Source organism: Misgurnus anguillicaudatus, chromosome 25 (assembly GCF_027580225.2).
Source record: "Misgurnus anguillicaudatus chromosome 25, ASM2758022v2, whole genome shotgun sequence".
Taxonomy (NCBI): Eukaryota; Metazoa; Chordata; class Actinopteri; order Cypriniformes; family Cobitidae; genus Misgurnus; species Misgurnus anguillicaudatus.
This window is the reverse complement of record NC_073361.2, coordinates 20,181,839-20,193,945: the sequence shown is the minus strand read 5'-3', so window position 1 is coordinate 20,193,945 and position 12,107 is coordinate 20,181,839. Positions and strand designations below refer to the sequence as shown.

At 36.2% G+C, this 12,107-nt stretch overlaps 1 protein-coding gene across 3 annotated transcripts in view; it reads left to right on the top strand.

Annotated features, from left to right (window-relative positions):
* The window catches only part of vipr1b (vasoactive intestinal peptide receptor 1b), a 118,345-nt gene that overhangs the window by 84,036 nt on the left and 22,202 nt on the right, over positions 1 to 12,107 (top strand). For all 3 annotated transcript variants that reach the window (XM_055182247.2, XM_055182249.2, XM_055182246.2), the window contains 2 exons: positions 1,004 to 1,104; positions 3,792 to 3,889. In XM_055182247.2, coding sequence (XP_055038222.2) covers positions 1,004 to 1,104; positions 3,792 to 3,889 — 199 coding nt within the window. The remainder of the gene's footprint in view (positions 1 to 1,003; positions 1,105 to 3,791; positions 3,890 to 12,107) is intronic.

The window sequence follows — 12,107 nt, the reverse complement described above, 5'->3', positions numbered from 1 at the left end:
ACCTACCTTACCAAAATAAACAGTGCAATGACCCTTTCAGACCCTTTGCCTCCTGCAGCTGTTTGTATCTTGTGGTAAAGCAGCAAAGTTACCTATGTTATTTTGGGCATTTGCTCTTTGCTGATCCAGGCAGTCTTTGCTGTTGTTGTTATAAAAGATGTCTTTCGTTTTGTGCCTTTCGGTTGTTAATTCAGCAGAAAAGTTTGCAGTTTTCCTTCTGTTTAAAGACGGGAGATGAGGGCACGTGAACGCGCCGATGACGTATGGTGTCTGCGTGAAAAAGCTGCATGCGGTGGCATTCAAATTACGCTTACTGATGAGGGACAAAAAAGGCAACACCCGTTCAGACCGAAATCTATGATTGGTTGAAATTTTTTTGGTCCTATGCTTTTCACAGATGACATACATTTCTACAAATACATTTAAACAACTTAACATAGTGATCGCTATCAGGATGTGAGGAGACTTTTAACCAGCATAACAAAAAATGTTTCTAAATCAAATTAGATACCCTTCCTTTAACTAGTTGTCTAACCCTTACGAAAATGAACCATTTTTGTGGGAAAAGTGTAGTTAACATGTATTGATTACTATAAGCTCAATACAAGTAAGATCTCAACCCATTAGAGCATCTTTGTGATGTGGTGAAACGGGAGCTTCGTCCCTGGATGTGCATCCCACAAATCTCCATCAACTGCAAGATGCTATCCTATCAATATGGGCCAAAATTTCTAAAGAATGCTTTCAGCACCTTGTTGAATCAATGCCACGTAGAATTAAGGCAGTTCTGAAGGCAAAGGAGGGTATTAGTATGGTGTTCCTAATAATCCTTTAGGATATATATATATATATATATATATATATATATAGTGTTTCTGTTGTTCTGTTGATCCGGCTCAGATTAATCCCTGCTTTTAGTTATAAATGACAACCTATAAATTGACCTGTGTGTTTATGCACAATACATGTTTTGCTTTTAATGACCTTTTAGTCCTTTACACAGGTAACCTCTCGAAGACCTGCACTGCTGATGGCTGGACTGAGATGGACCCCATGACAACCGCTATGAATTGTGGGTATAATCATAACAGCACTGGTGATGATGTAAGTCCAAACTGTTTTTCAGATAGTTTACTCATTGTTTTTAATCACTATGTTTTCTAGGTAATACATTAATGAAGAGGCTACATTACATAAGATAATAACCTTTTAGCGAATTTATCTTGAATTAAGTCTTAAACATTTAAAAAAATTATTAAATTATTAAAAAAAACAAAACAAGAGACTAATCCTAATATTTAAATCCGTTTTGATTATCAAGTACAATTATAATATTTTAAGAATATTGAGATAATTTTACTGTAAACAATAAAGAATCACTAAGAACATTTTTCATAAAAAGAAAGAAAATTTGTCATAAAAAGTACATAATAGTATCTTAAAAGGTACATATTGGTACAAAATACATATCTGTACCTAAGGGTACATATTAGGATCTTTTGAATGGGTACTGCTGGGGTACATGTTTTCACCATTTTGTACATATGAAGAGTTTGGTTCCAAAATGCAATAAATCCATTTTGACAAATTTCGGTATACCAAGAAAGTGACAAGATGAAAACCACTATTTTCTGTTACAAACTTTCACATAGCATCTTTAGGTTATAAAAACATAAAAATTCAAATCCATAACTTGATTTTCAAAGATTTATTATAAAAACTAATTATTTTTCCACAAAATGCAATAAATCCATGACATTTTTTTCCCCAAAATGCTATAAATCTATTGAATCAATGTATAAATGTGCATTCATCTTTGCCATGTTATATTCATTTAGTTGAACAGTTGTACACACTGATTAAAAAAATAAACACTTACTTTGTCATATTAAAAACACTGTCATTGCTGCGGTTATACTTGGCGTCGTCGCTTAGCATTTTTCACAGCGATCAGCTGTAAAATGTTTTGGTCCTGCTCGATTTTTGTTAACTTTGAGTAAAATAATGGAAAGTTTTTCATAAGATCCCCTAGGGTCAATAGCAAGCTTGATGCTGTAGGGAGAACAAGCACCCGTCTCCCGAGTGCCTCTCGCGTAAATTATTAGATGTTGATGGCTTACATTTCTTTCCCGGCACAGAAAACCATCACAGGTTTATCAATGCAATTGTATTATTTTGTTTTGTTTGTTTGTTGATCACGAAGTACAAAGTAGATGAGGAAAACTCTACTGGTGTTTAAAATCTTTCAACATTAAACATTTAAAGTTAGTTGCAAACTAATATTTTTGGCTTTATAAAACACTATTATGTTCTCACTGTTAAACTCTTGACATGATGGACTTCTAGCCCACACAAAGTGAATGCATTCATTCAATCTCATATACTTGACCATTACTCACCCCAAAACACAAACCATCGTTTTTCAGTCGACCTCTTAGCCCCCTTTTCCTGCCTGCGTTATATTTCCTGCATGGAAACCATTGAGACAAACATAATAGCTCTTTTATTTTGCAATGCACATCAGTGTCAGCTTCTGCATGCATTTGTAAACTTACTGATAGATGCTAACATATTAAATAAAACATCTTGATCTATGATCAGAGTCTACTCCTGTAAAGAGAAAGTGGGATCTGGCCTTTAATGAAACTTTTTCCAGCATTTGTTCCCATCAATAAGAAATAGTGGTAACAGGTGTACCAGGTCTTCAGATCTACTGTGAATATGTGGGCATGGGATTTAAAAGGAATTTTATGTTCTTGTCGATAAGTGTCTGACTTTGCATGCTGGCTTGTTGAAGTTTTATACTCTAACCTTAGTGAAAGACTATAGAGGGGGTTATTTAAAACACAAAATGCAAAGTGACATCACAGTGCCGAGTTCTATGTCGGTGAGTCAAAGCCTTGCGTAGGAGAGCCAGCATAACCATTCTTACTACAAAAAGACACAACCTTGAGCAAGAATCATCCCTTTTCAGGCATCTGGATCTAATAAAATATGCCAACAGGCAATGTATTGAATTATGGTCATGGTGGGTTTTTTAGATGTACTGTAGCACAGAAAAATGTGTATCGAGTCTGCTGTCGTCATAGGCACTCAACAATACACAATACTGACGCCTTTTACGTTGACTAACACAAAATATATTTCTTGGTCTTATTAGACAGACGTCTTATTGTAAGTTTAAGATCATTCAGAAAAAGAAAATAATAATGACTGAACTGTAAAACTTTTTGAAGATTCAAGCAGCCATCCCAGGTGAAAAAAGATTACTAAAATACACTTTATTATATGTAGTAAATTATTTTCACTTAATTTGGCACTCAATGTATACAAAAAATTACCCTGTGTCTGAAATCCCCTACTGTGACAGTACATATACTGAATTAGATGAAGTACCTACTCATCTACTATTAGTGTTTGATTTGGGTTGGAGCTAAACTTTGCAGGACAGTGGCCCTCCATGACCAGGAATGCCCACCCCTGTTCACCCCTGTTATAGTTTGAATATGGGTAGTGTGAATGAAATTCAGACAAATGTCAGCCATGTTGATACGTTATGTTGCATACATCATAACAACAAGTGAGCCGTTTACTTAGTTGATGTTAAACAAGCGCAAATCAATCACAGGGAACAACAGTTTTCCTTTTGTATAGAGATGTATATATCATCTTTTAGTTCACTTAGGTCATTTATTTTTACCTGGGATGACTTTGCTTTGCAATTGTTTAAAATTTGTGTTTTATAGATATATGAATGTAAACTGTCTTTCTCTCTCTCTCTCTCTCTCCAGGACAGTTTCTTTAGATCAATAAAGATCGGCTACACCATCGGTCACAGTGTTTCTCTCATTTCTCTCACCAGTGCCATTGTTATACTTTGTATATTCAGGTAAGATATTTAACTTATATTTTTTATAACACACCATTTATTTAGTTCACTTTTATGTATTGCTTGTTTTATTTCTGTATCGCTGAATATAAATTTACAAGGCAGTGGTGTTTGCTATCTATCTGCTCGAAATATTGTATGCTGTCGGCTCTCAGTAGCTCTGGTCTGGAGAGGTCCATTGCCGATAGTACCCAGAGTCCCATCCAATATAACTATTTTTAGGAACAGTTGAAGCCTACTTACTAGCTCATCTCAAGGAAGTGACTGTAATTACATTTGCTTATTCAAACATCTACATATAAATGAATGTTTGGATTGGTGTTTGTGTATAGCGGAGGGTTCCCTGAAGAACGTATAATTTTTTTGAAAGTAATTGTGTTAACACTGCACGTAATACAAATTATTGTGTTATTCTGGGAAGGTTGTACTTAGGCCTATGTTGTTTATTCATGCATGCTTAACACTGAACATTCACAACATCCTATTCAAAACATGTTGTAAAACATTTGTAATTGTAACCTATAGCTTATCCAGGCATAGCTAAAGCTCAATCTGTCAAATCAGGTATTATTAATAGCATTAACCGATTAAAGATTTTCGTTCCCAAATGGGCTCAATTCGTGTCTGGAAACCACCCACTAATGTTTCCTATCTAGAGATGACGTTTCGACCAAGCTTAACGCGCATCAAACAGCGCTTCACGCGTAGTTCTAGCCAAGCTGCATGCCTATTGAACGGTTTCACCATGGGGCACATGGAGGAAGTCGTATTATCAGTGCAGTGAAGGATTAAATGGAGAACAACATGCATCCGTTTTGACACCACAGTGATTGATCTGTGGCACCGGGGGCAGAACTGCCCACTAATGACTAAGATAAGAGCTTCTCCTACTGATACCCTAGCACACACACACATTTCTTATAGACCAAACTAGTTCTCTACCAACAGGGATTCATTATGATTTGCATTACTGCTCATATATGATATAGAATCCCTGCAGTGATACCATGAATCACAAACACAGTATAAATATTTACCGTTTAACCCTTCATTGATTGATGTTTTTTAAGATAATTTTTTTTTATTTTCTTTCTTTTGCAAACAAATGATGCATATAATACTGAAGAATATATTTTGGGAAAGGGAAGCAAATGTTTTTTGCCACACCCCGTGTGGAGGATTTAGATTTTTGCTCTGAAGATTTAAAGTTTGTATTTTATGTAAAATTGCTTTAAAAGATTTGATGGCTATAGCAACATTAAAATGAATACAGTAGATATAGTGTATTGGTTATGAATGCAGTGCAAGCAAGCTGCACAATTGTGTGGTTATCATATGCTAGTTTTTTAACCATTATTTAACATATAAATAACTTTTTAGTATTACCTTAATGTATAAGGTGCAGTTACACACCTTTTAGGTAATGAGGTCTGTTTTATGTAAAGTATATTAATAATGCATGCAATAGAAGATTAAATGGCACAAAGCATTAATGTTCAGACAGCATTGTTTCTATTTAGCACTGGTAAGATGAAACATTGCAAGTGTCTGGAGAACAGTTTATGATATGGTTTATTACAGTCCTGTAAAGCTCAGTGATAAAGTATTGCGTTAGCAGCACAAAAGCTCATGGGTTTGAGTGCACACATACTGTACTGCTAAAAATGTATCACTTGTGCTGCACTCTTAGTCGCTTTGGAGAAAAAAGCCTGCCAAATGCGTAAAAGTACTGCTATAGAGGTATTTATTTTGTTCATAATTAGCCAGAACGTATGTGAGTGCTTTTAAATGCTACAGTACAACATTTCTGAGTTGAAAACATGGTGCACTCTAAAAAGTGCTGGGTTGTATTGGACATAACACACTCCTGGGTTAAAACCAACATGTCTTAATAAGTTCCGTGGTATAGTCACAGAATATTTTGCTCATTTATCCGTGTCATTGTCACAGATCTCCACATTTTTCCATGTTCATACCACAGACTTTCTTTTCCGTGTCAGTTTCACATATTGGTTACAAACTTGAAATTCAACTTTTACTGTAGTAATGCAGGTCTGTAAATAGCCGTTTATCAGGTGATGAATATCATTACTGCTTAGCTAAAATGCTGAAAATGTTACTGTTGTCAACTAAATCATGAAATAAATGTCTTATGAATGTGTAAATCTAAGTATAATGTGGGTTTATTATTAGTAATGAACTAATTATGGTAATCATTCACACACACACACACACAAATTTCAACATAAGTGTGAGGGTTTGGGGTGCACAGTCCTGCGCCCCAGGGCGGATCCGAAACCAGCCAATTAGAGCTCAGCCTCAGGTCACATGTATTTACCTTTTTTTACTAACCTACATAGACACTTATTAGACACGCAAACATGACACACACACACACACAACGATATTTTTTAATAAATGATAACATGACTATGGGCTCTATCATACACCTGACGCAATGCAGCGCAATGCGCAACGCAAGTTTCTTTTGCTAGTTTCCACCCTGCGCAATTATCATTTTCACGTTTAGCGCCATGTTGTTTAAATAGCAAATGCATTTGCACCCCCTTTTGCGCCCATGGGCGTTCTGGTCTGAAAACGAGGTGTGTAAAATAGACTCTGCCATTGACCAACAAAAACCTAGTCTAAAGTCAATGGCGCAATATGTTTTTTGTTATTTAAAGGCCGCAGTAGTAATATGCGCCTATAAACGGGACGACAACGCAGGTTTGCTTATCACATACATGAATGCGCAGCAGCACAAAAACACTATTAAATATGAAAGATTAAAGGATTGAATGTAAAAGATTATTATTGAGTCTCTTGGACATAAATAAGGGCCGATTATAAGACGTTAGAAGGCGTAAAGAGCTGCTTCACCTGCAGCCTGGTAAGTAAATAAATGCTTTGCTTTAAACAAATGCATCTATTTTTAAATACTTTCTTATGGATTTATTGTAAATAATGACACTGTACCTGTGGATATGGTAAGATGAGAAACATTTTAAGTAATGCTTTGTAAAAAATCCCATGTCGCTGTCCGAATGCTGAAATGCTTCAGCTCTCTGCACATTGTAAATCCTTTATCTCTTGTTTGTATTTTTAGAGTACAAACCTTTTCTTGCATATTTGCAAATTATTTTATGAGATTACAATGATTATGTAGGATATCAATACATTGACAGCAATTAAAAGCCTGCTATTTGTGCTTCTATGACTGAAAGAAAAAAGGCTTTTAAAGGTTTTAATCCAAAAAATGTACATTTCAATAAAAATGAAAACAACACTTTTTTTAACATTATTCTTAAACTGGTGGTTTTCTTCCTCCACTTAGTTTTTCAGTTTACAAAGTCCGTCATCTAAATAGGGATTAGACATAGCGCCAGTGCAACTGGTTTTTAAAGGAGATGATACATAAGACTCTCATTGGTTTATTGCATGGTACGCCCAAAACACACCCATTACTCATTAGGAAAATATGTACAACTCTTTTCGACCGTGCGCTCGGCTCACAAACCATTTTTCCTGTCGTTAAAGTGGCATCAGACACGCCCATTTAGACAACGCGCTTAAATTGGGCCCTAACAGTGAAATTGTATAACTAAACGATTTTATTTTGTATTCATTTGCATTATATATTTAACTTTTTTGTAACATGTTAAAGTAGCTTTCTTCTCTGGCCAACTTTGGGGGGCGGTGCCCCAGCGTCCCCTAGTGACCAGCCACCACTGCTCAATTGTTTTCCTTTTTTTAAACATTTTCCCGTGGGTTAGATATGGGGTTTGGGTTAGGAAGTCACTTTAACAATTGGTTATACTTTTTTTACGGATTTTTAAACAATTGTCGCCTGACGTTAGGGTTAGAGTTGGGTTTGGGTTAGGATGTCATTTTATGTTACAGAAAGTCGTTCTAACCCCAAACCCACGCAAAAAAGGTAAGAAAATAAGAAAAAGAATTGAATAACCAATACATGAAACTGACACGGAGAAAAAGTCTGTGGTACGGATACAGAAAAATGTGAAGTTCCATGACAATGACACGAATAAATGAGCAAAAAATTCTGTGAGATCAGGTTGGTTAAAACAACATCGCCAACATCATGTATCAGCATGATTGTATTTATTTACATAATTTGGCTTAATGAACCAAATTATTAAGATGAATCTGACTTTCAAATACCACACCAAAGAAGGGACGACGATTAGGCGAGCACATCATTTCTCTGTTTACGTATATTCCCAAAGCTACAGTACAATATTTTACCAAACGGCAACCTAAGCAAATTTTATCCCTACTTATAAATAATCTGATCTACACTGTCAAAAAAAAAAGGTTTTTCAAAATGTACCTTTTATATCATTGCGTCTTCTGCAGCCATGTTACGGCAGCAAAGTCAGGGATTATTACACCAGAATGACAGTATAGTTCCTAGCCATATCTCCCTAGAAAATCGCAACTTTTAATTTGCAGTCGGCCTTAGTACACGATGAAACTACAGAATAGTCAAGTTTTTAAATATGAAAAATATTGAAACTCTTTGGTTATTTTTGAGCATGATGCTAATGGTCTAATCAGATTTAATGGATTATGCTAAGCTATGCTAAAAGTGGTACCGCCAGACCCGGGGATCAGCTGAAAAGATTCAAATTCTGTAAAAATCAAATGTTTAACTCTAGGGGAGCTGGAAAATTAGCATATTTTCAAAATAAAGTGGAGTGTCCCTTTAAGTTACACAATAGGTCCTTATATAAAACTGTACTTCGAAAGGTACAATATTTCAATGTGTTGTATACCCAAAGGTACAAAAATGAACCTTTAAGAGCACCACCCCAGCGACAGAAAAGGTACTTTTCTTAGGTAAAATTTATTAGGTTTTGGACCTTTTTGTACCTTTTTTCTGACAGTGTACTACTGAAAAAATTGTAAGGATTTAGTTGTTTAGCTCCTCCACATTAATTGTCATTAGCAGAGTCTTTTATCCAAAGCCACTTACAGTACACTTAATACAACAATCCCCAGAGGAACCTGTGTTGGAGTGCCTATAGCTCAAAGGCACAATGATGGTAATTCATACCTCTCTCCATTCAATTATCAACCCTATGCTCTATCCACTCCACCCCCCAATAGCTCCTATCAGTGAAAAAGTCACCACTAGTATGGTAGATCAGGACTGTTTAGATCCCCGGCAATGTAATCCGGTTTACTAACGCTATCTTTTACTGAGCCACGGGCTTAAGCATGTGTATCTGAGAGTAAATCAGTTTGATGCAGACTTTTATTCACTGACAGGGGCTGGAAACCTAATCACACCTCTGGTTATAAGAGTATAAGGAGGTGTAATGCAGGGACTTACTTTAGTATAAAAGTATATGGTTCCATAAGGAGTTTGACAAATGAAACTCTTTGTATTGTCTAAATCTGTGGTATGTCTAGAGCCTACAGACAGCCAGACAGCCAGACACAGAGTTGAATCATGCTGAGTCTAAGAACATGCTGACTGTGTCATATCACACTGTGTGTAATGAGCACACAGGAGGCGTTATACCCGAGTGTGTTAAGATATAAAATGCACATGGATTTGACTTGTATTTCAAGGATAAACTTTCAGTGAGTTATGAAGAATTGCAGAATGGGAATTTTTATATATAACACATACGGTATTTTGGAAAAGTCTTAGGTCACCACCAGCTTTGTTGTTTTAGGAGTTTTAATGAGCATTCATAATTATTCTTCAGTCTTTTTATTAAAGTGCACCTATTTCATTGATTAAAAAAAACTTAATTTTATGTATTTGGTATAATACAATATGTTTGCATGGTTTATGGTTAAAAAACACATACCGTACATTTTTGTATCTTCAGATATTGTGTCTTCCCCAAACACATTGATTTTGTACAAAACTCATGGATTTGAAAAGCGCTGTGTCCCTGATTTGCCAGCTAATCTGTACGTTGTGATCGGTCTGAATACCTCTGACGTCAGACGGAAATATTACGTTCACTACCATGTTTGAAAGATTCGCTCACAATTCAATGCTGACAGGAGACCAAGTGAGATGAATTATGATAATGTCTTATCCACATCAACAGGCCTAGGAAGTAAACTGTTGCGTACAATATCTGTGTTTGTTGTAGTCCAAGAAAAGAGATTTACGTTGGAAACAATAACTCGCGTCTTCGTTTACCTTGGAGTTTGTACCTTTTGCATATCGTTAACATGTACTAATACACACTTACACCAAAGGAAATGTAAAAATGTGAATCAGACGATAGTTGCTCTTTAAGACAGCAACAGAAACAGTAGTGTGTTTGAAAATCATTTTTAACATGACAGTAAACTCTCTTCAAGGATAATATTCACATTTGGTGACAGAATGAGAGGATTTTATCCAGCAGAAAATAAAAAATGCACCAAGGACAATTTAATATTTTTATTATATCTTTAGCAGTTTTACAGAAACAGAGTTGTTCCTGCAGCTCAGCTGGTAGGGCATTGAGAAAGCAATACAAAGGTCAATGCTTCACAAAAAATGTATAGCTTGAATGCACTATAAGTCACTTTAGATAAAAGTGTCTAAAAAATATGTAAATGTAAAAAAAATTTCAGACTTTCCATTTCAAATCAACATTGTGCGGTGTATTTAGCTTTCAGATCTGATTATTTTATTTATTCTCACAGAGAAACCAATATTACATTTACAAGAAGTGCTGTAAAACTGTCACTGACACATTGTAATATTTTGTAATGTCAGTGTTAGAAAAGATGGTCGGAATATGTACCGCAGCTGTCACCGTCGCAGTACCCTTTAAAAAGATCGTAATCCCATTTGGTACAAATACATGAATAAGTAAGGAATAATTGACGACGGACCGTTGAATTACAAGAAAATAATGCACACCAAGGTGATATTGTGGCACAATGCTTATACCCTGGGTACCACAAACATTGCTCTGGTGCCTATTTTTAAGGCATTTAAAAGGTTAAGTGTGCGGTTTACAGAAAAATAATCAACACCCATGGAACATTTCTAAACCATTCAGAATAAAGCATTCAACACATCCATGGTATAAATACAGATATACAGTATCAATATGTAACTTTGAGGTACCAATTTGTACCTCTGAGGTAATACCGAGGGGCAACCTTACGATCTCTCTGATGAAGCCAATACGGAAGTAATTTAAGCTGCAATTCATCGTCTGGCCGCTAGAGGCAGGCTCCAAAAGGGAGTCAATTCCCATAGACATCCATGTTAAAATGCCCAACTTTACAGCAGAAATTAATATGTTTACAGCCTGATAGTTTTTGGTCTGTATAGCTAATTTTGCCCTTCATGAAAACTGTGAGGGGGTGAATTTATTTTGTAACTCATCAGTTTACATTCTATTAAGCCTTTAAGCAACACTAAAGAGTTTTTTTACCTTAAAATAATGTTTTCAAAAAAGTTTCAGTCATTCATCCACCCGAAACAGGGTGAACGGCACTTTCACATTCGCTTTGCAGCCCTCTATCGGCCAAAACCGCACTAAAGAAGTTTGCATTATTTACGACAGTGGTAATGGACAATTCCGATTCCAACCTGTAGGGGGGTGGGCAATTCTCTTTAAGGGCGATTTATAGTCGTGCGTCCGTAGCTACGGCGTAGGCTATCCACACGGAGCACAACGCAAAAGTATAAATGAAAAACGACGTGAAACCTATGCCGTCGCGGCTACGCCGTAGGACCTACGCAGGACTATAACAAGCCCTTTAGTGTTGCTTTAAAGTTTTGCATAATTAAGGGCGTGGTCATGTGAGTGATGGTTAAACAGTTTCAGCAAACAGCCACCTCAGCTTCAACCACGTCCCACCTCTTTACCCATTTTCGGATATCCGCAAGTGATGCGTGGCCAAGATGGCGACGGCAGGCACTCCCTACTATTGGCTTCAAAAACGATCTTCAGAAACCTATGGGTGATGTCACGGACACTATGTTCAACTTTTTTTACAGTCTATAGTGCACAACAACCATGTACCAGGTTTAGAGATTAATGGAGACACCTGTAAAAGGTTGTTTAAAGGTTATTTAATGTTTGTCGGTGCACAGAAATAATCAATAATTTTCAAGTCTGAGGTTTGGGTAATGCCGAGTTCAGACTGTATGATTTTCAAATTAGTCGGGTCACCTGTGGTTTCACACTGCGTGATTATCAGGGGAAGCGTTCAGTCGCTGCTGTTT